The sequence below is a fragment of the Pipra filicauda genome, unplaced genomic scaffold (genome assembly GCF_003945595.2).
Source record: "Pipra filicauda isolate LSUMZ 115617 unplaced genomic scaffold, ASM394559v2 scaffold3_size10097308_pilon, whole genome shotgun sequence".
Lineage (NCBI taxonomy): Eukaryota > Metazoa > Chordata > Aves > Passeriformes > Pipridae > Pipra > Pipra filicauda.
Window position 1 is genome coordinate 5,349,380 of NW_024104532.1, and position 22,894 is coordinate 5,372,273.

The 22,894-nt window shown below is 49.4% G+C and overlaps 1 protein-coding gene across 3 annotated transcripts in view; it reads left to right on the top strand.

Annotated features, from left to right (window-relative positions):
- The window catches only part of ARHGAP26 (Rho GTPase activating protein 26), a 113,471-nt gene that overhangs the window by 83,850 nt on the left and 6,727 nt on the right, over nucleotides 1-22,894 (top strand). For 2 of the 3 annotated variants that reach the window (XM_027718573.2, XM_027718574.2), the window contains exons 19-20: nucleotides 237-375; nucleotides 4,512-4,665. In XM_027718573.2, coding sequence (XP_027574374.1) covers nucleotides 237-375; nucleotides 4,512-4,665 — 293 coding nt within the window. Of the gene's footprint in view, nucleotides 1-236; nucleotides 376-4,511; nucleotides 4,666-20,709; nucleotides 22,244-22,894 lie in introns of those variants that run through there. The other variant, XM_027718575.2, reaches the window with a different exon arrangement.

Here is a 22,894-nt window from a genome sequence, read left to right on the forward strand (position 1 = left end):
GTGTCAGGGTTCTTCCCATCCTGCAATGTGCATCTTGGGTGAAAAATAGAGGAGTGTAGACAGAGCAGGAATGTAGAATTTAGGAAATTCTACCTAAAATATTGCCCTGTTGACCACATGTCTTCCTCAGAGGCTGCGCTGCAGAGTGGTTGTAGAGTGGTGCAGCCCAGGCAGGTGGGCAGCTGTCCTGTTCGAAGGATGATGCCAGAGAACAACTTGTTTATTATTTTTAACAGATATTTAACACGGTGCCAGAGACTCCGGCGTCGAACTCACAGCTGCTGTTATCCCGCAAGAAGAGCATGGACTCGAAGCCTCCCTCCTGCAGCGAGCGGCCGCTGACGCTCTTCCACACGCCCCAGCCCAACGAGAAGCGTAAGTGCCCAGCCACCCTCTCAACCCTCCATATTTGCCCTAATCATGCCTAACAGATTGTCATTCCCATGCCATCCCCATGCAGTTCTACTGCTGTCAGTGGAAGAGATGATTCCATAACAGGGTCAGGCTTCAGTTTCCTCCGCTGTTGCATCAGTGGGGAGTTTGAAGCTCTCCTGGCATCTGAGCCCTTAACCAGGGCTCGACACAAGGCTGCTGTAGCACGGGATAAAGTGTTGCTGTCCCTTCCCCACCTGACTGGCCCCTGCGTGTTCCCCTTCTCATGTTCCTCGCCCCCATCATTGCTGTCATCAGCTGCCAGGACGCGGGTGCCACACCTGTGCCGAGGGTGGCCACCCGCCGACATCCCCACAGGGCAACCCTTTTGGGATGCCCTCAGGCACTTTGCCTTTTACAGACAGGAAAACTTGGCCAGGAGGTTTGGCATTTTCCTGAGGATTATGTACCATGGCAGTTTAAAAATGTTGGAGCTCATCTTTCCATTTCTGTCACTAATTGATGCTCCAGATATCTGGATGAAAGAGCCAAGGCCCCATCCCTGCTCATGGGGTGGCAGAAATGTGTCTGCTCAGGCTGTGGCTTCGCGTTACAGCATAAACCCAATTCCCAGCTCTCTGGTTCATCCAGGCCACGTGTTCCTGGAACCAACTGGGAGCTCTCCCAGTTTGATCAAAAAGCAAGAGAGTGCCCTGGTGAGCAGAACAAGCACACATGGAGCAAGGAGCAGGGGAGGGCTGGAGATAACCCAGCTTCCCAGGGTGGACAGAGTGGTCGCTGTGGACTTTGCTGACTCTCAAAACATGTGGGTTTGTCTGATTGAGTTACTGTTAATTACCAGCCACTGTCATTTTGGAGGGTGTCGAAACAATCCGTGTGAGTTTGAGGAAGCAGCGGTGGCACCAGAGCGTGCTCTGGGAATGGTGTAGCACAGCTGTCGGAGGAGCCTCAAATATCAAAAGTTCCTTTTGAAAAATTCAGTCCTAGTGATTTATTTTCTGCTAACTAAGCAGTTGCTTGTCACACTCCAGGGTCAATGGGCTGCTGGAGCCCTTGTGTGCCATCCTCCCCATGCCTGGAAGAGGAACTGAGCTCATGTGTTTATTTCTGCATTTATTTATTCCCAAATGAAGCAATGTTTTCCCAGTTTTCCTCCTGTATCTTTGGGAAGCCACTACCATTTTATTCAGTGTTTGCCATCCCTGCTGCACATGTCACTTGAGGAATAATGTGAGGTTTCTTTTTTCTTCATTTCTTCTTCCTTTCTTACTACTTTCTTCTTTTTCCTTTCTTCTTTGTTTTCTTTCTAACTGGTCCAGAGATGGGCCAAGGCTCAAAGTCAGGCTGAAGCACGAGGGCTTGGGCAGCAGCTCAAACACAGAAATTGAAAGCTGAAAATTGAAGCTAGAAACGTTCAAAAGGGGAACAAGGTGCACATTTTTTAAGACTGAGAATAATTTTACCATAAGAAGTGAAGTGGGACAGTGGATTTTCCATTACTTGAAATTTGTTTATCGAAGTCCAATATCTTTGTAAAATTTTCACTAGAATTCATCATACAAAGCTGTGTGTAAGTCGAAAATTATCATGTTCAACAGACAGGGTAATGCAAGAGAGTGGATTAGATCATTATGTTTAATCTATGATTATAGTGATTATTTTGTTGTTAAACATTCCCATTTTTGCCCACAACTGACCCAGGGGGGTCTCAGAGAGAAGTTGCAGGTTTGGTTTATTAACAGAAGCTCTTGCTCTTCTTCTTTGCAAAGTGGCTCTTCTCCCTTCTGCACTCTGGAAGTGCTCTTTAGCTGAAAGGCAGTTCTGCTCTTGTAGCTGTAAGACCCAATTAAACCTCCCAGCAAAGAATCCTTCACATAAGCATTTAAAAACATGAAGCAAAACACAGTTTCAGCCTTTTAAAAAGGAGGAAATAAAATAAAGCAGGAGTTTCAGATTCTACCATTCATCTCCCTTCCCCTTTAGCTGAAACACTTCCAGTTCTGTGGCTGACGGGGACTCTAATTTGATATTGGCTGGTGACTGGTGTGGAGATTAGGCAGACAATCCACACTGATCTGTCAGGCTTATGGAGCTTATTCCTGGACTTCAGTCTTGGGTAGAAAATGTTTGGAAATAATAAGCTGTAGTGTTAGTCCACACTCCAGGGACTCAGGTCGGCCCTGGGTCCAACCAGGCTCAGCGTGAGCAATCCCTGAGCTTGGTCATCTGTGTTTAGGTGGTCTGTCACAGGCTGCCCAAAACCTGCTCTAGCAGACACAAAAATAGAGGGATTTGGGGTTTTTAGGTCCTTAGGCAGCTTAATTTCTCTCTCATTTCATCTGCTGGCTCCCATGTCTGCATGTCGATACTTGTGGAGCTCAGCGTTCTGCTTTTCTTTACTTTTCCATCTTTGTCTTCTGCATGGATAATCTTTTTCATCACAAGGTGCTGATGCCCTCTGAACCCAGAGGTTTCAACTTTCACAGAGCTGGGGACAGAGAGGTGTCTGTGCTGCTTGTCCCCATGGTGACTCATTGCAGATCAAGATCAGGGAAACCCAATTTCAGGAACATGTTGATGCGTATCAACATAATTAACACATCCTTGGCCTTGGCTCATCTCTGACAGATAAGCTCAACCTCAGATAAACCAAGGTTTAGCCCTGTCCTGCTGCCATGTAGGTGCTGATTTTGTCCAGGTATCTGGGAAATGCAGCAGCTCCAGCAAAGGAGCAGGACAAGGAGTATCGGACCCTGCTCTGGACATCCACAAACCTGTGGCTGATGTGGTTTTTCCCTTTAGAGCAGTGGCAGAGCTGCCCCAACGCTCTGAGACAACGCTCCTGCCAGGCTGTTTTACAGGCAGTTCCTTTCTGCTGTGTGCTCAGGATTAACTTTTCACATATCCCAGGAGTTCCTCTTGCACTCTTATCCCTCATTAAATGTGCGCAGGATACGGATGCATATTGCACGTTCTCCTTGCACAAGCAGAGATAGCAATTAAGGGAGATTGAGAATGAGGATTTCCATATTTCTTTGTGCTTTTTGGTTGTAGTTGGACCATATTATTGTGCACTGGAAAAATAATTTTGGAAAGATATATCCTTTAAGTAGGACTCTCCGTGTTTTCCAGCAGGTGCCTGTCTTTCAGGAAAGCATCATCCCAGAAGCAGCAGTTCTCTGCCTGGGGCTGCTGTCGTGCCATCAGTGTTGCTAATTGCTTCTCACAATTACAATTACTGCTCATATGGAAAAAGCTTCTCCTGGAAATGAGTTAATGGGATTTTAGGGGATCTGGGGCAGAGATGAGGAGGGGCCCATGCTGTGGTGTCAGCTTGAGATGCACAATATTGTCAGTGCTCACTGCTGAAGTTACACAAATAATGAGGAAATCTCTTAATGTGATTGAGAGAAACAGGAATCTCTGAGAAGCTCTGGACTGTCAGCAGAGCAATGATCCCAGCACCAGGGGATGCCCAACACATCCCATTCCTTTCCAGATCCAAAGCCGGGTCTTTGTCCCACCATGGCTCTGCATTTTGAAAGAGCTGAGCTAAAATGGAGCAGAGACTCCATTCCCTTTCCCCTTTAGACCTGGACAGGAACGAGCAACGAGTAGTGATGTCAAGTATGAGACTGAAGCATTTTTTGCTGAGATAAACTTAGGTCCTTAGGCAGCTTAGGGTGATCTGTCCTGTTCTTGATCTAAAGTGTTGTCTTGCTCTGTTGTCCAAACACTCCATCCCTTGGGAGCTGATTTCAGTAACACAAATCCATTCCTGTGCATAGTTTGCATTTTAATTTCTTTCAGGTTGGGGCATTTTAGATGTCTTTGGGAATACAAAATATTAATGCATTGAGAAAAGTGCGTATTTGCTTGCTAAAAATGGTGCTTATTTAAATGTACCTGCATCTTAAAACTAAAAGAACCAAAGAGTACCTGGTATTTTTTGTGGTTTAATGTATAATATCTCTGTAACTGACTCTGAGCTCTGGGGAGATGCTCCCAGTTTGCACTGGGGCAGGGTTTGCTGGGAACACTCGATGCCTTCGCAGTCATTTGCTCTTGACTTTGCCTTCAGTGGCAGCTGATGGTTCTTGGATTTTGGTGTTTTTTAGAGGAGAACAGGAACAGTATCATCAACTCCAGCCTGGAATCCGTCATCTCTTCAAATGTAAACAGCTTCCTCAACTCCAACAGCGCTCCCCAGCCCAGCCTGAACTCAAGTGATCTTGAACTAGAAGTAATTAAACCCAACAGGCCAAATTCCCTGTAAGTACAGTGGTAATTAGTGTTTTATAGACTCTCCATCCTTAATCTTTAATCAGGGTTGTTACTTACTCAATCCCAGCAGTTTGCTGAAGAATACAATTTAACATTTTAATTTTTAATGGGCACCAAGCATGTGCCCTGCATTTTTAACTTGGTCTAAACGGTGGAATTAGTTACTGCGGGTTACATCTGCCACTGAGTTCCAGCTCTGGGGGTTTTGCCCGTGTGGAATATTTTTGAGCAGAACTTCCAGGGATGCCCAGCCCATCTGGTGATAACTCCAACACACACAAAGGACTTTTCTTCTGAGTTCAATTCTCTGACTGTTGTCAGTACAGTTGATCTCCGGCCAAATCTGTGCTGTTGCTTCTGCTATTGCTTCCTTCATCTGGAAAGTTCAAGGGAAAAAACAGCGACCTTAGCAATGCCTCCCTGGGGATGGCCGAGTTATTTACGAAGTCCCTGAACTCGCCACAGCAGAGCCCTCGCGCGATGGCGGCTCCGCTGGGGGAATTTCCTTCCTGCCGTGGCTTGGCCGGGCCCGATAGCATTTTCCCACAGAACCTCCCCTCCTTGTCATGTGAAGATCTGCTCAGATCTTCAGGAGCTGAACCCAGTTTCCCCCTGGTGCCCCTCGGCACGCCCCTGCGCATCCCTGCGGATCGGCCGGCGGGAATGCTGCTCCCACCACGGCAACTCATGGCCTCGCTGCACGCAGCGACCTTCTCAGTTCAGGGAGACCTTCCTTCCCACCCCTCCAGTCCTCCCACAGGCCTCAAACACTTCCAGTTCCTGTTCATCCATAGCAGCCCCCATCCCCTGAGAGCAGACAGGGACATTCCTGATTTAGCTGGATGCTGGTGGAGGGCTCGGCCAAGTGCCAGGGCAGGTGCTGCAGAGATGGTGAATCTCGTCGTTGTTGGCTTGGCTGGCACCAGGGTTGGGTTTGGAGGTCTGGGGTCCAGGCCTCACTCCAGCAGGTGGGATGCCTACGGGCCCTGGGTACCCATCTGGGTACTCCCAACGGGAAGGTAAGTGTGGGGCAGCCAAGACAGGCTTCATCCAGCTTCATCATCTGCTCTGCCTCCCTCCTCATCATCGCTGCCACTAAACCCTGAGCTGCATGAGCACCACACCGACCTCTCCTCAGCATTCCTGGGAGCAGGACTGTGAGGCCCAACCCCACGCCATGCCTGCTCCCTGTGGATTTTCCCACTGCGGGTGAGCTGCCTGGCAGAAGTGCTGTGGGGGCAGGATAGAGCATCCAAAGGTAGGACACTTCCAAATCAAGATCGTGCTTTACATGTGTTATATGCAGAGTAAAGATGCATTACTGTCTCATGCCTGCTTGAAGCTCTGGAGTCAGTCACGTCCCATTCCCCCAGTAGGATGGTTTTAATTTATTTATCCTTTAAGGGGAAAAAAATGGTGTGGCTTATCATAGAGCAAGGTTTGTGAGCCCAGGTCTTGCTGGGACCTGACAGGGATTGTTTGCCACATTCACAATTTTTCAGATTTCAAGAGTTGCCTCTTCCTAATAATTTCTTTCTTAACAGAAGTTATAAAGAAATTCAGCAGAATAAATCAGTTAAAGCTGTGTGACACTTTGGAGAGCGGAAGCACCATGCTGTTCCCAAGGGATTAGGTGAGCAGCCTGGCACTGAACCAGGTGCATGTGCCAGTTCAGGGGCCTCTAGTTCTGCAAAGTAAAACAGGGCCAAGCAGGGTAGCACTGGCAGCTTGTGGCTCTGACAGTGCTTGTGGCATTCAGTGCTTTTCCTCAAATCCAGTGATTATGGGATGATTTGTGCACATGCAGGAACACATGAGTTTTTGGTCCATGTTGAGCTGAAGTTTGAAAAGTAAGTGTTAAAGTGAATAGTACCACAAGGCAGATATTCTCTATGACCCCAAATATTTAAATCAAATGCCTTTAATCCAGTCTTCCAATGAGGCATCTGACTTAATTGTATTGTGATTAAACTGTGTGTACAGACGTCACTCACCCCTCTGTGCCTGCTTGCCCGGGAGCAAAGGCTGTGCCTGTGGTTTTGACAGCTCCGTGGGGTTCTGCCCTCCATGGGCAGTGCTTGTGGGGGGGTGGCTTTGCAGTGGTGAGGATGAGGAGAGTGAGCAGGGCTGCCAGCAGTGGGTCTGTCCCCACCCCTGCCCTGTGGCTGTGGGCTGGGTCGGGGCAGGGTGTCTGAATGGTGCCAGTGTCCGGTGTCTCCGTCCCCGCTGCTCCACGGGGCTGCCCAAATAATATCTGTATAAAGCTGCTTCTGTTTTTCCAAGCAGCTGAGTAATCTGGGCTTTGCAGGAAGCCTCGGGCAGCCACACGCTCTGCCGCAGGCTGTGGCATCTGGTGCTGCCATGTGAGGGTTTCTGGCGCTCCCCTGGAATTACCAGGCCCACAATTAGGGACTGTGGCCACGGGGAGGGTCTTGGGGTGCCTTGACCTTTGAGCTCCTTCAAACACTCTGCCAAATTCTCTGCTGGTCCTGGGAGATTCATCTCTGGGCTCTGCTTCAGGACTTTGGGTTTTTTCTTGCACTCTTCAGTATTTTCTGTAATTTTTTAGCTGTGGACCAGGGCCATCGTGTTGAGGCCCTGTTCAGGAGGGGTTGGCTCTCCTGGCAGCCCCCACGAGCTGACTGGCCGCTGAGCTGGGAGCCTGCACTCACCCAAACTGGGGAACTGCAGGGAAAGGAGTTGGGTCATTTTGGTGTTCTTACTTATTACTAAGTTGAAAACCGATGTTCTTGTGGAAATAACTCCTGTGGGTCTTAGTGGGAGGCTCCTTGGAGCACAAACGTTGAGGCCTGCAGGTCTGGGGGATTTCTTGTGCAGGGAGCACCGATGTACCCAAGGTGGCCTTTAAATGTGCAATGCTGTAAATTGTGAGCACCATCTGTGAAATGAGAGATGTTTGTTCGAGCTTCTGTTTACAAAAGCCTCTTGGCTCCCTGCTAAATGCTCATGTATCCCCCAGGTCTGCTCCACCGGGAGCTGCGCCAGTTCCTAAATCCCCCTCGTGAGCGTGTGTCGCTTCTTCCCTGGTCTCTGGGCACGATGGTGTTACAGCAGTGGCTGTGCTGGGGAAGAGATCCCCCTGCCTCAGTGCTGGTACCCTTGTCCCCCTCCCTAGGGGAATGGGGTCCTTCTGACATGCCTTCTCTGGAGCATAGTCCTCCTTCACCAATCCAGAGGGAAATGGTTTTGCTGCAGAGCGCAGGCTCTTCCTTCCCAGCCACCAATCGGGCTTTTACGATGGGAATGCATTTATTTATTAGGGCTGGGTTTATTTTTATGGAAAAACTGCTCTGGGCAGGAGTTGTACTGGGTGAGTCAGCGGGACTGTCCTGTGCCAGGAGCTGTCACTGGACTGTGGGTGCCTGGAGACCGCAGCTGGTTCCCGGGGCCACCAAACCCCAGGGAGGCATTTGTGTCCAAAGCAGCAGTGTTGGGTTTCTGTATCCCACTGGGTTTCTGTGTCCCGTCAGGTTTCTTTATCCCATCAGATTTCTTTATCCTGCCTGTGTAGAAAACATGGCAAAACCCGAAGGAGAAAGCACCGTGTAGCATAGACACATACTTCAGCTGAAGTGGAGGAAGTTTTCAAACTAAAATACATGATCATGAAAATCGAAATATTTAAGACTATGGGTTTTAAACCTTTTAAGAGAAGCACAGTGCTGTGACGGCTCTGCCTGGACAGCCTGTGGTGTGGAGGTATTGCTGTAGATAACCAACACCTTGACTGGAGTTTGCTTGTGTTTTTTCTCCAGTTTTATTTGTCCATTGGTCTCATCTGTGTCCCCTGTATTGTTCAAAGCCTTCCCTGTGTGAGGGCCCTGCTGTGCTGGGGTTATGAGCAGCTGCTTGGCATGCTGAGGGCAGGTCAGAGGTGGGTGCTGCAAACACGGGCAGCAATAGCCAGGTTGTGTTACACACACAACCTCCTTAAAATCACCTTCTAGTGCTTAAAATAACCATAATGCCTCACTCTGAATTAGGTGTGGCCTCCTGTCCCGCTGTCTGCAAACTGAGCAACCTGTGTGTGCAGCTTGGGGAGTAAACAGCAGCCAAAACAGGCTGGAGGGGTCAGTGGAGTCACAGGAATTCAGTGTACTCTCACAGTCATTTCTGGCTGTGCAGGGCTGGTGAAGGTGGGCTGGGGCCAGCTGAGGGTCAGCCAAGAACTCTATGTGCGAACGGTACCCACGGGCTGCTGCCTTGGCTTTTCGGATGGGAGGGAGTGCCAGAGCACATAGGGACGGCTGGGGTGGTGACAGAGCACTCAAGATTCCCAGCTGGCCCGTGGGATGCTTGCCTGGGTCACAGGATGCCCCGTTTCAGGAGTAGCTGTGTACCCCTCTGTCAACTTGTCATGGGAGAGTGCCAGGATGAGCTGCTCCATCCACCCCTTCTTGCTGCTGCTGCACGGGAGGGGAAACAGCAGTTATTTTATGCCCAGCAAATGGGACTGTAGCAACTTGCAGTGTCTGAAGGGGCTCTAAGGGAGCTGGACAGGGCATGGAGTGACAGGACAAGGGGGAATCACTTTGTACTGCCAGAGAGCAGGGTTAGATGGGATATTGGGAAAAAATTCTTCCCCATGAGGGTGGTAAGACCTTGTCACAGGTTGCCCAGAGAAGCTGTGGCTGCCCCATCCCTGAAAGTGTTCAAGGCCAAGTTGGACAGGGCTTGGAGCAACCTGGGATAGTGGAAGGTGTTCCTGCCTATGGCAGGGGGTAGAGAAGGAGATACAACACCACCCTAATGCCCCTGCCTGTGTTCAGCAGTGTCTCTTGCTCTCCACAGCTCTCAAGGCCCATCAACATTCCCAGTGGTGGTGTCCATTCTCACCCATGGGCTCAGGGCACTGGTGGCATAGGGACCAGGCTGAGCCCCTCGTGCTGCCAGCCTGCCCCACCCCAGGCTGTTTGCTGCCCCTCCTTCACCGCAGGGACTTGGCATTTAGGGAAATAGTAACCTTGGGAAACTCAGATTTAGTCAGATCATGTCTATTTGCATTTAACTTTATTTTCTCACTGACCAAGTATGGCTATTTCTTACCCTCCATGGGTATGGAAAGAAATGAGCAGCAGATCTAAGGTCTAGTGGTCATGAAAAAATAACCCAGTTAATCCAAGGAAGAGCAGTTATTCCCACATGCTTTTGATTTACAGGACTGGAATAAATCTTCATTAAGCATCCCAGTTAAAATTGAACATTTCTCCTTCCGTGCCTGAGGATGAGAGAAATTTCAAATATTACTGTGTTTGCAAAACAGCCTCCACCTTCTCTAAGTGGTTGAGAGGGAGCTGTGGGGCAGTGGGAGAGGGAACAGCACGTCAGAGCCGTGGGACTGGGGCGATGCTGCACCATGTGAAAGGCAGCTCCTTCTTCCCATTACCCCATCCCTCTGCTCTGCTGTGAAGTCCCTCATCATCCCAAATCCAAGTCCAGAAGGAAACAAACCGGTGCAGAATCGTGGAATGCCAGAATGGTTTGGGTTGGAAGGAACCTTAAATCTCATCCAGTCCCGATACCCTCCATGGGCACAGACACCTTCCACTAGACCAGGTTGCTCCAAGCCCTGTCCAACCTGGCTTTGAACACTTCCAGGGATGGGGCAATGTATCAAACAGGATAGGGTAGGGTTGTTTGGAATAAATGATCCCTTAAAAATGCAAATAACTTTGTCAGTTATCAGCTGTGACATACAAAAGCATGTGAGGAGAAGTAAATAGACCTTTAAATGCTGCTGGTTCCTCCCTGGAAGAACTGGATGGAGCCTCAGGAGAGACCAAGCAGTGCCCACTGTGCTGTGTCTGCCCATCTGTCCTCATCCAGAGGGGCTGTGGTGTGCCAGAAATGAGCCCTTAACCTGCCTGACCTCCAGTTCCTTTCCCTTTGCTCCCAGGCCCTTGTTATGCTGAGGTTTCATGGCTCTCTGTTCTCTCATTCCTGTTGTTTATATTCCTGAAGAATAATGGCAATTAGAGGTGCAGAGGCGCAGGAGCAGGTCCCACCCTCATCCTGCCTTCCTGGCAGCCACTTTGGGAATGGCCCTCTGAAATGGTATCTCTGGGACTTCTGTTTAAGGAATCTGCTTATAAATCAAGTGCTCCTGTCCCCAAGGAACCTGGATTATCACCCGCTCTTTCCCACCCTGATATTCAGCCCCAGTTTTGATTTGGAAAAAGACCAGGAAAACACACTGGTGTTTTGTACTGCCATGTGTCATGATAAAAAATGGGATGGTTTGTGCTCAGAAGAGTCCAATTCAGGAAGAATTTCTTTGCAAAAGGGTTGTCAGGCATTGGAAGGGGCTGCCCAGGGAGGTGGTAGTCACCACTCCTGGAAGTGTTCAAGAAATGATTGGACATGCATGGCACTCAGAGCTCTGATCTGATTGACAAGGTGGGGATCAGTCACAGGTTGGACTCAGTGATCTTGGAGGTCTTTTCCAACCTGAATGATTCTGTGACTGTGTGAATTCCTCCTGGGTGAGAGAGCAGGTGCCCAGGAGGGGATTTCAGGGGTCAGAGGCTGGCAGGGATGGGGCTGCCAGCCTGCCTGGAAGGGTCCTGTATTTCTCTGGACTCTGAATGCCACCCGAGTGGTGCCTACCATAGTAAAGACATTTGTTTTTTACTTCATTTTCCGTTTCTCTGACATGGGTGGAAGCTGCCTGGTGCATTTGGGGTGGAGAACATGGGACTGCGAGGAAATAGGAACTTGATTAATTGCATGGCTTTGGGTAAAACAAAGCTGTTTCTTCTTCCTTCCACCGCATTGTGACCGCCTGGCCAGGAGCCACGGTGGCTCCAGAGAAAGCCAAGAGCTGGAGAGGCGTGTCAGGGCCAGCAGCACAGGGCTGGGGTCCCCCTGGGACCCTTGTCTGCCACTGTGTGTCCTCTGCTGCCCTTTGTCAGGGGAATTGATTCTCTGAGCACCCTTAAGTGGGGTACAGCGAACCCCAGATGGAAACTGGGGCTGGAGGGCAGTGTCTTCCTCTATCCTAGCTCTGTGCAGCCATGCAAAGCTCAACCCAGACCCCAAAACTCTGGGTTTCTGCCTAATCTGGGTTTGGATCGCTAAGGCCAGCCCCGAGGGGCGGATCTTTGGGCTGCCAAACAATAAATGGCATTTTTTAGGGATTATGTGAAATCTTGTAATCAGACCTGCTCCGGAAAAGCCTTATCTAAATTGCTTTATAAGAGGAGCAGACCTCTTTCCAGCTGCGGTCGTAGGCTGGGACTGGGGGCTTTACACCTGGAATCTGTGGTCCCGGTGGGGTGGGATGGCTGGAGCTGGTGCAAGAAGTGCCCCCAACCTTGGGTCAGCAACCCTGGCTCCTCAGCAAAGTTGCTGCTCACAGTGTTGCCTTCCAGGCAGTGTCACGATGCACAATTATTTTTTCTCCCCTCCCCTTGATACCTCCTCTTGTGGCTTTTTGGGATTTGCATCTTTCCCATCTTCTCACAGAAGTCTGAGGTGCTGTTGCTTTGCTCGTGAGAACAAGGAAATACCCTGGGACACCCCTAAAACCAGATCTGCTCATCATTTTGTCTGGAGGGCAGAGTGGTTGTGGCCAGGAACTGTCCCAGCAGCTGAAAGTCAGCCTGTGGCATTTGACATACAGTGGACTGAAGTTACCCCAAATGTGTTTCCTCTCCTGTTTGGAGTGACAGGAAATATTAAAAGTTTATGAGAAAAGAATAGGGACAGCACAGCAAAAATGAGGTGTCAGGTTCTGCGTCCAAAAGAAAACCGGGTTTGCTGCAGTGGCTCATCATGAGCACAGTGTGAAGGATGGTTGGCAGCAGTGCAGGGTGGGCTGGGGCCTGGGAGAGGAGAAAAGGCCAAATTTTGGGAAGAAAAAGGCAGGTGCTCCAGCCAGCAAAGCCAACATCCTGCTCTGGGGATCTGCTGGAGGACCTGGGCATTCCCAGGAGCAGGGATGTTGCAGGTATGGGGCAGGGATGGGACAGAGTAGGGATGGGGTAGGGTAGGGGTAGGGATGGAGCAGGTGGCACCAGGCACTTGGATTTTGTGTCTCAGACAAGGGTTGGTTTGAGCTCAGGAGGAGCAGAGATCATTGCCAGGTTAGAACAGAACCCGCCTATCTCCCAGTCCTCTTAGTTATGAAAAGCTCCTTAAATTCCCAGTCTGCTGCTTGGCTGATTCCAAATGACATAATATTCAAACTATCTTATGACTTATTTTTTTTTTTTTTTTGGTGCAGACTGTTTCGAGGGTGTCTGCATGTTTGTTTCTTTTAAAACAGTTTTAGCTTGGGAGTCCTAGATCGTGCCTGTGGTGAGAAAGCTCAGTAAACCAGAGTGATTCAGGGCTCTGGCAAATGTCCTTAAACCTGGCTCATGGAAAACACAAGCAGCAAACTCAGTAAACTCCACAGATAAATATACCTGAGGCTTATTTGCTGATGGCCATATGTCTTAAATTTTCTATATATATACATATATATCATACAAAGTTTGATCTTGATCTTGGAGGTCTTTTACCAGATCTTGATGATTCTATGAATTCCTTCCCATGTTGCATTTAAATAATCCAGAATTTATTTCCTGAGCATCTGTGTGCTTCCATGAGGTATTTTAAGATGTGTGGAAAAGAACGATGCTAGTGGGCCACCGGAACCAGGATTTGTTTTGAGAGGGGAGAGGGAAGTGACAAACTTCCATTCAAAGTGGGATATTTGGGCAAGAGAAGCCCTGTGCCGATGGGATGCCGCCTCCAGCAGCCCCTCTGGGCTCGTAGGAGGAAAAGGTGGGATCTGTTCCTTTGCTGTGTGGGATTTTCACATGCCCTGGAGTTTGGCACAGCAACTGTGCAAAGCTTTGGCTCTTTCGCTTTTCAGTTGGCTCTTGGTCTAGAAACTTTCCACAAATTGAACTTGAAAATTAAGCCAAATATTCTCATAAAACAAGTCTCCAGCCCTGTGGCCAAGCCGATGTGATCCAGTGGTTGTATGTCAAAATATTTTCTCCAGGCTCATCCATTAAAACAAAAATAATTTGTCAGACTGAGAGCCCTTCACCAATGGGGTCAGGTGCCCATTATTCCTTTCCCAGCTTTGAATCCACTGCCTTGCTGTGTCTGTGGGTGCTGTTTTCCGTGTGGGATGTGTGGGTGGCTGCAGGGGACAGACAGACAGACCGATGGCCTCTTCAGAAGCTCCACACTCCAGCTCATCCTGTAGCTCCTCCAGCCTGACTGCCATCATCCACAGCTTTTCCCAGTGCTGCCTCTCAGGAGACTTCTGAGAAGTTTCTGCCTTTGAAGAGAACTGTTCTATTTGGGTGATGCTCTGGGAACATCTAAGGGTGCTTCTCGAAAGCTGAATTACATTAGATATCCCTCCAAGAGATCTAAAAAAAGCACCTTAAATTTCAGCAGCACATGATGCTTAAAAGGCATCTTTCTGGAAAGCCCTGGAAAAAAAAAATACAGACCTTGCATTCCCATTGCTTTCCTAATTCCTGTAATTAGTGTGGAGATCGCTGCATAGCAGCATCTTCCTCAAAGAAACTGCCTCAGACAAATATTGGCTACTGGAAATTTTACTTTCAAATGGAGCAGGATTTCAAATACATCCCAGTCATTGTGGGGGTCAAAGATGCTGCAACAAAGCCTTTCCCGGGGCACTTGCAGGCACTGTGTGTGCATGTGATGACTGCTCTGCACTGGTGTGTGGAGCTCAGGATCATCATCCTGCCTTTCCTTTTCTCTCTCTCCTCTTCTGCCTGCCTGGGATGTTCTGTTTGGTCCGGTCTGCTCAGCCTCCTTACCCAGCCCCGCTCCCAGCTCTTCTCTCAGTCGGCATCTGAGTTTCCCTTGGGCAGAATCTCAAGCGCAAGCCCAGCCAAAATTTTTATTGAGCCTGCTGAAAGCAAAATGATGGTACATTAGGTCTTCCTGCCACCTATAAATGTCACCTTGGATGAAATATTTTAGTGAAACGGCCGAGCGCATTCTTTGGTTTCGCTTTCTGTGGGGAGATCGAATTCAAAATCGAGGATGTAGCCCAGACTCTGTCTTGTAAAAGTCTTTTGACGGCTGTGGGAGTGTTTTTGAGGCAGTGCTGGCCTCCAGCAGCACCACACAGGCACTAGAAGTGCTGAAAACGTCCCAAACCTCCCCAGTGGCCCGGCAGCTCCAGCTGCCAGGGCTGGGAAGGAGCTGGGCTGTGGAGCGGAGCGTGAGCAGGGTTCAGATGGGGACCACCCCCGCGGGGCGGCTGTCCCGGGGTGACCACCCCTCCCGAGCGATCCGATTTCCCAGCAAAGGGCTGACAATTCCCCCTGAAGGGGCCGAGGAGAACAGGGCTGCTCTCTCACAAAGACATCCTGTCTCCTCTGAAAGGAGATCCCTGTGCCTAATTAACTTTATAAATTAGCTGGAGCTGTAACAGCACCGCTTTATCTCACCTGGGGGTAACCCAATCCCCTGGCCGTGCTCACCCCGCTGTGCAGACACTGGTGACAGGGCTGTGCTAAGCTGGGACATTGTCAGGAGCGCAAGAACCGCTGCCAATTCCCTGCCTGCCCCCGCACACTGGCACCGATCCCGCTCCCGGCTCAGCACCGCGGCTCCGGAGGGAGTGAGGGATCCACAGGCGTCCAGCAGGGAAGGTGTCCTGGACCATGTAGCCAGCAGTGGGAAAGGAACTGACAGGAGAAAGGAGCAGTGTTTCATCTTTTGTTCTTGCCTGCACCAACACTTGCTAAAACATGAGCACCAGTGGCTGTGTCCCCTGTGGAGGAGAGGAAAATACCTCTGGATTCTGACCACACCAGGCTGAGGGCTGGGAGAGGGGAGAGGGGAGGGAGATGTGGGCACAGAAAACGTTGCCTGCTTCAAACAATGCGTGGGGATTGCACTAGAGACTGACTCTGTGGGAACCCTGAGGAGCAGGGAAAGTTTATCCCCTTTTTTTTTTTGCTGCAAAGATGCTCTGAGGGCTGGAGCCCCTCTGCTCTGGAGATGGGCTGGGAGAATGGCTTCCCACTGCCAGAGGGCAGGGTTAGATGGGATATTGGAAAGAAATTCTTCCCTATGAGGGTGGTGAGGCCCCTGCCACAGATTGCCCAGAGGATCTGTAGCTGCCCCATCCCTGGAAGTGTTCAAGGCCAAGTTGGACAGGTCTTGGAGCAGTCTGTTCTAGTGGAAGGTGTCCCTGCCCATGACAGGGGGATGGAACTGGATGGTCTCTAAGACCCCTTCCAACCCCTGCTTGAGGAGGAGGTTGTGTTGGAGACCTCTGGGGGGACTCTGGGTGCAGCAGTGGGTACAGCACAGGGAGATTTGGAAGAGCACGAGGAAGAAGAAGTGGGAAAATAACCAACCGAAAGAACTGAATTGAATGCAATAATCTTTGCTGTATTTTATTCCTGGGAAGGGTTCTCCAAGGGTACATGTCCAGCTTGGTGGTAGGGAGAGGAATTGAGGCTGGGCCAGTAAACTGGGAGGGTTGTGGTGCTCACACCTCCCAGCTGGGCTGCACTGGGAGGGGATGTGCGACTGGAGGAGGAGGAGGAGAGTTTTGCTGGTGAGAGATGCTGAGGCAAAAATGTTCTTACAAAGTTTGGTGTTTTCAAGTGAAAAAAGGATGAAAAAAGAAAGAACAGAAAAAAAATGGGATTTCTTTTGATAAATATGATAAAGTTGGATCATTTCAGTATTGTGTTTGTTGGGTTTTGCAGTGAAATGCCCTACTCAGCTTTCGTAACTGATGTTTGCAGAAAGCTGCAAAACAAAGCAGCACGAGGCCAGATGAACAAAAGGAAATCAGGGAAATCAAGTAAATGCAGAAAATTATTATGCAGTGGCTTTACTCATCTGTTATTCTTGAATCACCTTCTCAGGCCCAAATAATCCCCATTGTTTTTCCCACTGCATGTGCCCTACGTGGGTAGGTGTTGGCTCCTTACGCTGCAGGGAGAATATTTGTATGGTAAAAAATGAGAGTTTGATGAGGCTTAAATAAACTGTCTTTGTTTTCTGTTAGGATTTGAGCCTGGAAATGGCCTCCTGTCAAGTTATGCGAGGAATATTCCTTAGCCAGGAATGAGTTTTTTGTGGTGGGGAGTAGCTGTTCTGGTCATTTCCAGAAATTACTTAAAAAGTAAAGGGAACTTCTCTCCCTTTGGAGAGCTGGCAATACCAGCTCGTGGGGATGGTTGCTGCTGCTGTCCTGAAATCTCTGCTCTCCTTCATCCCAAAATCTCTGCCCTCCTTGGGTGCTTGCAGAGCATGGCTTTTCCTTTGGGGCTCCTGTGAGAGCCTGAGACCCCCTGGGGCAGAGCAGTCAGCTCCTGGCATCACTTCCCTTGGGCAATCCCTCCTGGCTCCCTGCAGTGGAATGGCTCTGCCAGCAAAAGGGAGACTTGTTTTTGGGAAATAAAGACCAAATCCCCTTGCCCTGCACTCAAAGCTGGGCTCCCAGGGCGGTGCTGCAGGGCTGGTCCTGACAGAGCCTCGGGCAGGGGGTCGGGGCTGTCGTCCCCCAGTGCAGGGTGGTGGTGACTGGCAGCAAGGACAGCATCGTTCCATATCAGTCACCTTCCCTGCAGCTCCAGCTTCCCGAAACGAGGTCACCCTCAGCCACATACCTCAGGTCTGAGCTGCTTATGTCTGGCAAACCTGGCTCGGCATCGGAGCAGGGCTGCCCAGTGCACAGGATATGTTTAGCTCAAATATTTGGTCCTACCAACCCCTCCTGGCTGATCTGGGAGCTGTGCTCCCACAGGGACTTTAATTTCCTTCATTTTCCAAGAATCCCATATGGTTGTTGGGGTGGCAGATGGGAGAGTTTTCTTTTCTGGGGGGTGTAAGATAGCAGTGCATTGAATGCCAGGGAGAATGAGAGATTTCTGGAGGACTGTTGAGCTCTCCTTAATTGTGAACACAATTTGTTGGTGACTAATGCACCCAGACTTGCAGAATTACCTCGTGTTAGAAGCTGCAGCACGATGGAGAAGCCGTGACTAAGATGCTGGCTCCTGATTTACCAACACTTCCCTTCTAAACTGCCAGTTTGGCTTCCTACTGCCACATTACGACTTTTCTATTAATAATTAAGAGCCTTAACACAGTTTGAAAGCACTCAGTTCAACATAAAACCCTCCAGCTTGATTTTGAGTCTGCTGAGAGCCTTTTGGGCAGAAAGGAAGAGTTAGGGGGGATATTGATGGAGCAGAAAATACAACTGCTGAGCAAATGGTGGAGTGAGGCAGAACATGCCCCTCTGCCCCACTCAGGTGAAATGCCACCTGCAGAGGTGCCTCCAGCTCTGGGGTCCCAGCACAGGAAGGACATGGACCTGCTGGAGTGAGTCCAGAGGAGGCCAGAAAGGAGATTAGAGGAATGGAGCACCTTTGCTGTGAGGAAAGGCTGAGAGAATTGGGATTGTTCTGCCTGGAAAAGAGAAGGCTTCAGGGTAACCCAATTGCCCCTTCCAGTAACTGAAGGAAGCCAGCAGAAAAGATGGAGAGAGACTATTTACAAGGCCTGGAGTGACAGGACAAGGGGGACTGACTTCCCACTGCCAGAGGGCAGGGTTAGATGGGATATTAGGAAAAAATTCGTCCCTGTGAAGGTGGTGAGGTACTGACAGATTGCCCAGAGAATCTGTGGCTGCCCCATCCCTGGAAGTGTTCAAGACCAGGTTGGATGGGGCTTGCAGCAACCTGTTCTGGTGGAAGGTGTCCCTGCCTATAGAAGGGGGATGGAACTGGGTGATCTTTCACATCTCTTCCAACCCAGGGCATTCTATGGCTCTCTATCATGTCTAGGTTGGGTGCTGGGTAGAACCCAAAGCCCCATTAGTGTGGATCTGTGGTTGCCTCCATTCCCCTGCCCTGCCTGTCCCACTTCCAGTGCTGGTCCCACATAAGAGCAGTGACTGGCGGGTCGGTAACTTGCTGGTGATGCTGGTAATTCTCTGTTATAAATGAACTGTGTGACTATTAATGAAATACTGTTCCATGTTAAGATGGCACGATGCTCCCATCACCTGGATCTCACCTGCTGGGGAGGACACCTGTGCTGACACCACGCTGGTCCTGCAAACTTCCTTCCTGCAGTGCCTCCAACGCTTACTCATGCTGAAAACACATCCATTGCTTATCACTCACTTTCTTCAGCATTAACAGCAGGCTGTAAGCTCCGTGCCAGAATTCTGTACCAAACCAGCACAGTCATCACATCCCTCTGCACCACTGAGCACCATCCGGCTCCGTTTGGAAATGGAAATGTCTATTAAGTGAGACAACAACTCCGGCTCTCCTTCCCAAAGTCAGAACTCATCTGGTCTCTCTCTTATTACAGTAGAAAAGCTTTTAGATGGTTTATGAAATGACTAAAACAGGGAAATATTTCTACATGTGGGAACTCAGCCAAGCAGCAAAGTGACAAGACACACCCATGTGCTGGGTGTCACCAGGATTACAGAGGGACACGTCCGTGCTCTTGGAAAGAAGATCCTGTAGTCTGTGTTGATGGAGATGGAAATGGGGAACTGGTAAATGGAGATGTGGGGAAGGTCCATGCTGAAGAATTTGAGCTTTTTTTTGGACCAGTTTGGTCAAACAATGCTGACCACAGGGCATTTTGGCTGCTTATTTCCCTAAATGTGTCATTGTTTTCACCCAAATGACCATGCAGCAAGATAACTCCCGAGAGAATAACTCTGGAGAGAATTTATCGTTTTTCTTGTGTTAAAGTACCAAACAGAGGAAGAACCCTGCCAGTCTGGAGCCCTGTGAGCTGGTGGTCAGGTATGGGGTGGTGTGTCACTGACCCACAGTGTAGCCAGTGCCCAGGAGCTGCTTCCTAGAACCCATCCATCTACTCCAAGCTTTGCTAGGACCTGTGGCACTGCATGAGCTCCCTGAGCTTCCCAACCCAAGACTGCATCCCATTTCATTCAGGCAACAGAGCCATGTCTGCTGGGGACCTGCAGTCTTGTCCTTGTTTCAGCAGAGTTGAAGTGCCCTGGCATTACATAAAACTGTAATTTTCTTTTTTCTGGTTATCTTTGAGAAGAACCTTATGTTCTGCAGCTTTGTTCTAGAGGAATGGATCAGGGAGTAAAGGGCTGGATGATCCTTGATGTATTATGCTGCAGTCAGGTACTGATCATGTCAGAAAGGGAATATTGTTGTTTTTCTTGAGGTGATTTCATGAAAGGGCTTTAATCCCTCAGTGGGCTCTGCCCATCCATAGCTGTGAGATGTTCTGTGTCAGAAATAGCCCCAAGTTCCACAAAAATAAACAACAAGTTGTAAACATGTTTGAAGTGGAACCGATGTCCTCTCAGCCCAGAGAACAAAGCAGCAGAAGTTGTCTGGAAACCCACTGAGAACAGTCCTTCAGAGCTGCACATGCCTGGAGGGCCTGAGCTGGGTGAGGAAAGCGAGGCAGCCGGGGCGGATTGCAGAGGAAGAGGAATGAAAGAGGCAGGTTATGAAAACAGGTTAGAAGAGAGATTTTTTAGCTCCAACAACTCCAGCAGAGTTTTGAAGCAAGAGTTACTGCTTTTTTTAACATGTTTGGGCAGCAAATTAGACATCTGCACGGGAAAGGCAGTGTGTATGGCAGGCACGAGAAGCAGGGAGGAGGATTTAGCTCCTAAATTCATTTCTAAGTACACTGTTTACTGGAAGAGTAGGATTGTCAGAGGGATTGCCACATGCAGTGGAAGGTGCAGGTGCCCCCTCAGAGGCTGTGGCACAACACCCTCCTCACCCTGCCCATTCCTGGCAGAGGTCCCTCCTCACGGGGTCTCAGTCGCTGCTTCCGAGGGCACAGACGGACCAGCAGGAAAGGCGAGAGCCTCGGGATGCCTTGGGCTACAGAATCATGGAGTTCCCTTGGCTGCTTCTGCTGAGGAAATGTCCATTCCCACCTTGGAAGACTCTTAATTTGAGCCACTTCTTTGTTTGCTGCTTCTGGTGGTTTTGGTTCTTAGCAATTTTCTCTGTTTTGTTTCCACTGTGCACCCAACAGGAAGAGCCCCTCGCAAAGCCCTCCCGAGTAAGAAGAAAGAAAAAAAAGGTCCAGATGACATTTGCTGCCTGCAGGCAGCAGCCAGCACTTCCCCCCAGCCTCTCACCACCTCTGCTCTTTTCATGAGAAACAAAGGAAATTGGATCCTACAAGAAAACTGTTTTCCAAAATGCCAGAGATGCTGGGATAGTCCATTTGATCGCATGCACTGACACCTCCAACGAGACAGGACTCGGGTCTTGCACTTAGATAAGCTCAGAAAGGTGATATTCAAGCAAGCATCTTGAAAGTAAATACCTGTATTTCATGGAAGGGAGATGAACCCTTTGTGTGCATCTGAGGTCTGTAAGTGCTGGGCTGCAGCTCAGGTGGGTCCTGAGGTATCCATGGGTTCTTCTTGAGGAAATGTGCTGGACGGACTTGCAGAGCTGCACAGGAGCAGCTCAGCCATTGTAAGACCATGTTCATCTCTTCTGTGAGCAACCTGATGGGAACAGAGTGGTCTGCACACCAATTAGTTAACAGTTCTCTCCGCTGGTTTGGTGGGCATGGAGAGTGTTTTCTTTGCCACCAAGGATCCAAAGACACCAAAATCCTACTCCAAATTATTGATAACTTCTTAGGCAGAGGCTGGCCTGAGTGCCAGTGCTTGCAGTCGAGCTTTTTTACCCACCATTGCAGAGACATCTAGAGTCCTGCTGATTGCATTCCCCACTGCCATTAGTGTAGCGGGTGCGCAGTTGTGGAGCGATGACAGAGCGACTTTAGGGGAAGTGAGAGCTGCATTCTTTTGACATGATTTCATCTCAGAAAGTGCATTGGGAATTTCTAGTCCCAGAGCCCTGTACAGTTGGATTTTCCTTCTGTCGTGCAGTGAGGACAACCAAGGTCAGTGGCAGAGGTGGTGGCTGTCCCATCGCTGGTGCACCCCGTGGGATGTCACGGTGCCCCATCCCACACTGACACACCCAGTGAGATGTCCTCTTGCACCCCAAGCCCTCTGCCTGGAGCCGCGGTGGGCGCAGTGGCAAGAGGGCTGATGGGTGTTGGTGGCCACTCTCAGCGGGTCAGGCCCAGCCACATTTTGGTCTCCAGCTCATCGCCCCTCCAAGTTCCACCTTGGCCAGGCTCCTCTTGGAGAAGGGAATTATTGTGCCATCTGTTCACAAGAACTGGTGCTTGAAGGGTTAATTTTGGCAATTTGGGATGACTTGGTGGTCTTGGTAGCACCTCCTTCTCTTTGGAGGTGGCAGTAGGTCGAGTATCTGGTAAGTACCAATGGCTGTCAGGTTCGCTAAAGACCAAGGCAAACAGGTAATTACTCATTTTTCAAATGACAGACAGTTTTATTGATAAAAAATGCAAAAAAATTGTTCTTAAATAACGATTATTATTAGCAGAACATTCTGAGGATCTCTGGTTGTAGCCTGCCTGTGAGCATTCCCTGTTTTCCAGCCTCTGGTGCTGCACTGTCGTATCCCATTTCTATACGCATATAATCCTCTGACATAATAAAGGTGTTGCCTGTAATTCATCAATGTCTGTTGAATCCAGTGACACAGCTCCTATGAGGAGTAAAGCCAAGAGTTTGGCCTTAAGCAGGGGTGGTCCAATTTCCAGGGGGAAAGTGTCCATGTCATGAATATCCCTGTGCGGTGGCAGCCAGAGGACACTACAGAAGGTTAAATTGTTGGTCTGAACTGCTCCAGCAGGGCTGAGGTTCTCCCACATGTTCTAAAGCCCCCGTTCCCTGTATCCCTTCCCTCTCCCCTGGGAGGCCCCAGCTCAGGGACAGGGATGAGGACATCCTGGGGGTTGCTGGTGGGTTGTGCCCACCTCATCACAGACCTGTGTGATCAGAGGTACTGTCCCTCTCGCAAGGGAAAAAACATAAACCATGATGCTTTTACAAAACTTCTCTCTTTTACAGAAGCATTTGCAGTAGGGGGAGGATTTTCTGTTGTTTTATCAGGGATAGAGTTTATAATCTGAATTGGACAGGGAATACCAATGAGTTCCTAAACATAGAAACAGTAGATGAATCAGAGTCAAATTGGTATTTTAGTACAATAATTGCTTTTCAGCGAACCAGAGAATGACCTGAATCGAACAGTTTTGAAGGAACCAAACACTTCTGCATGCATTTACCAGTTCAGTAAATTGATTCAGCTTCAGTTGACAGCTG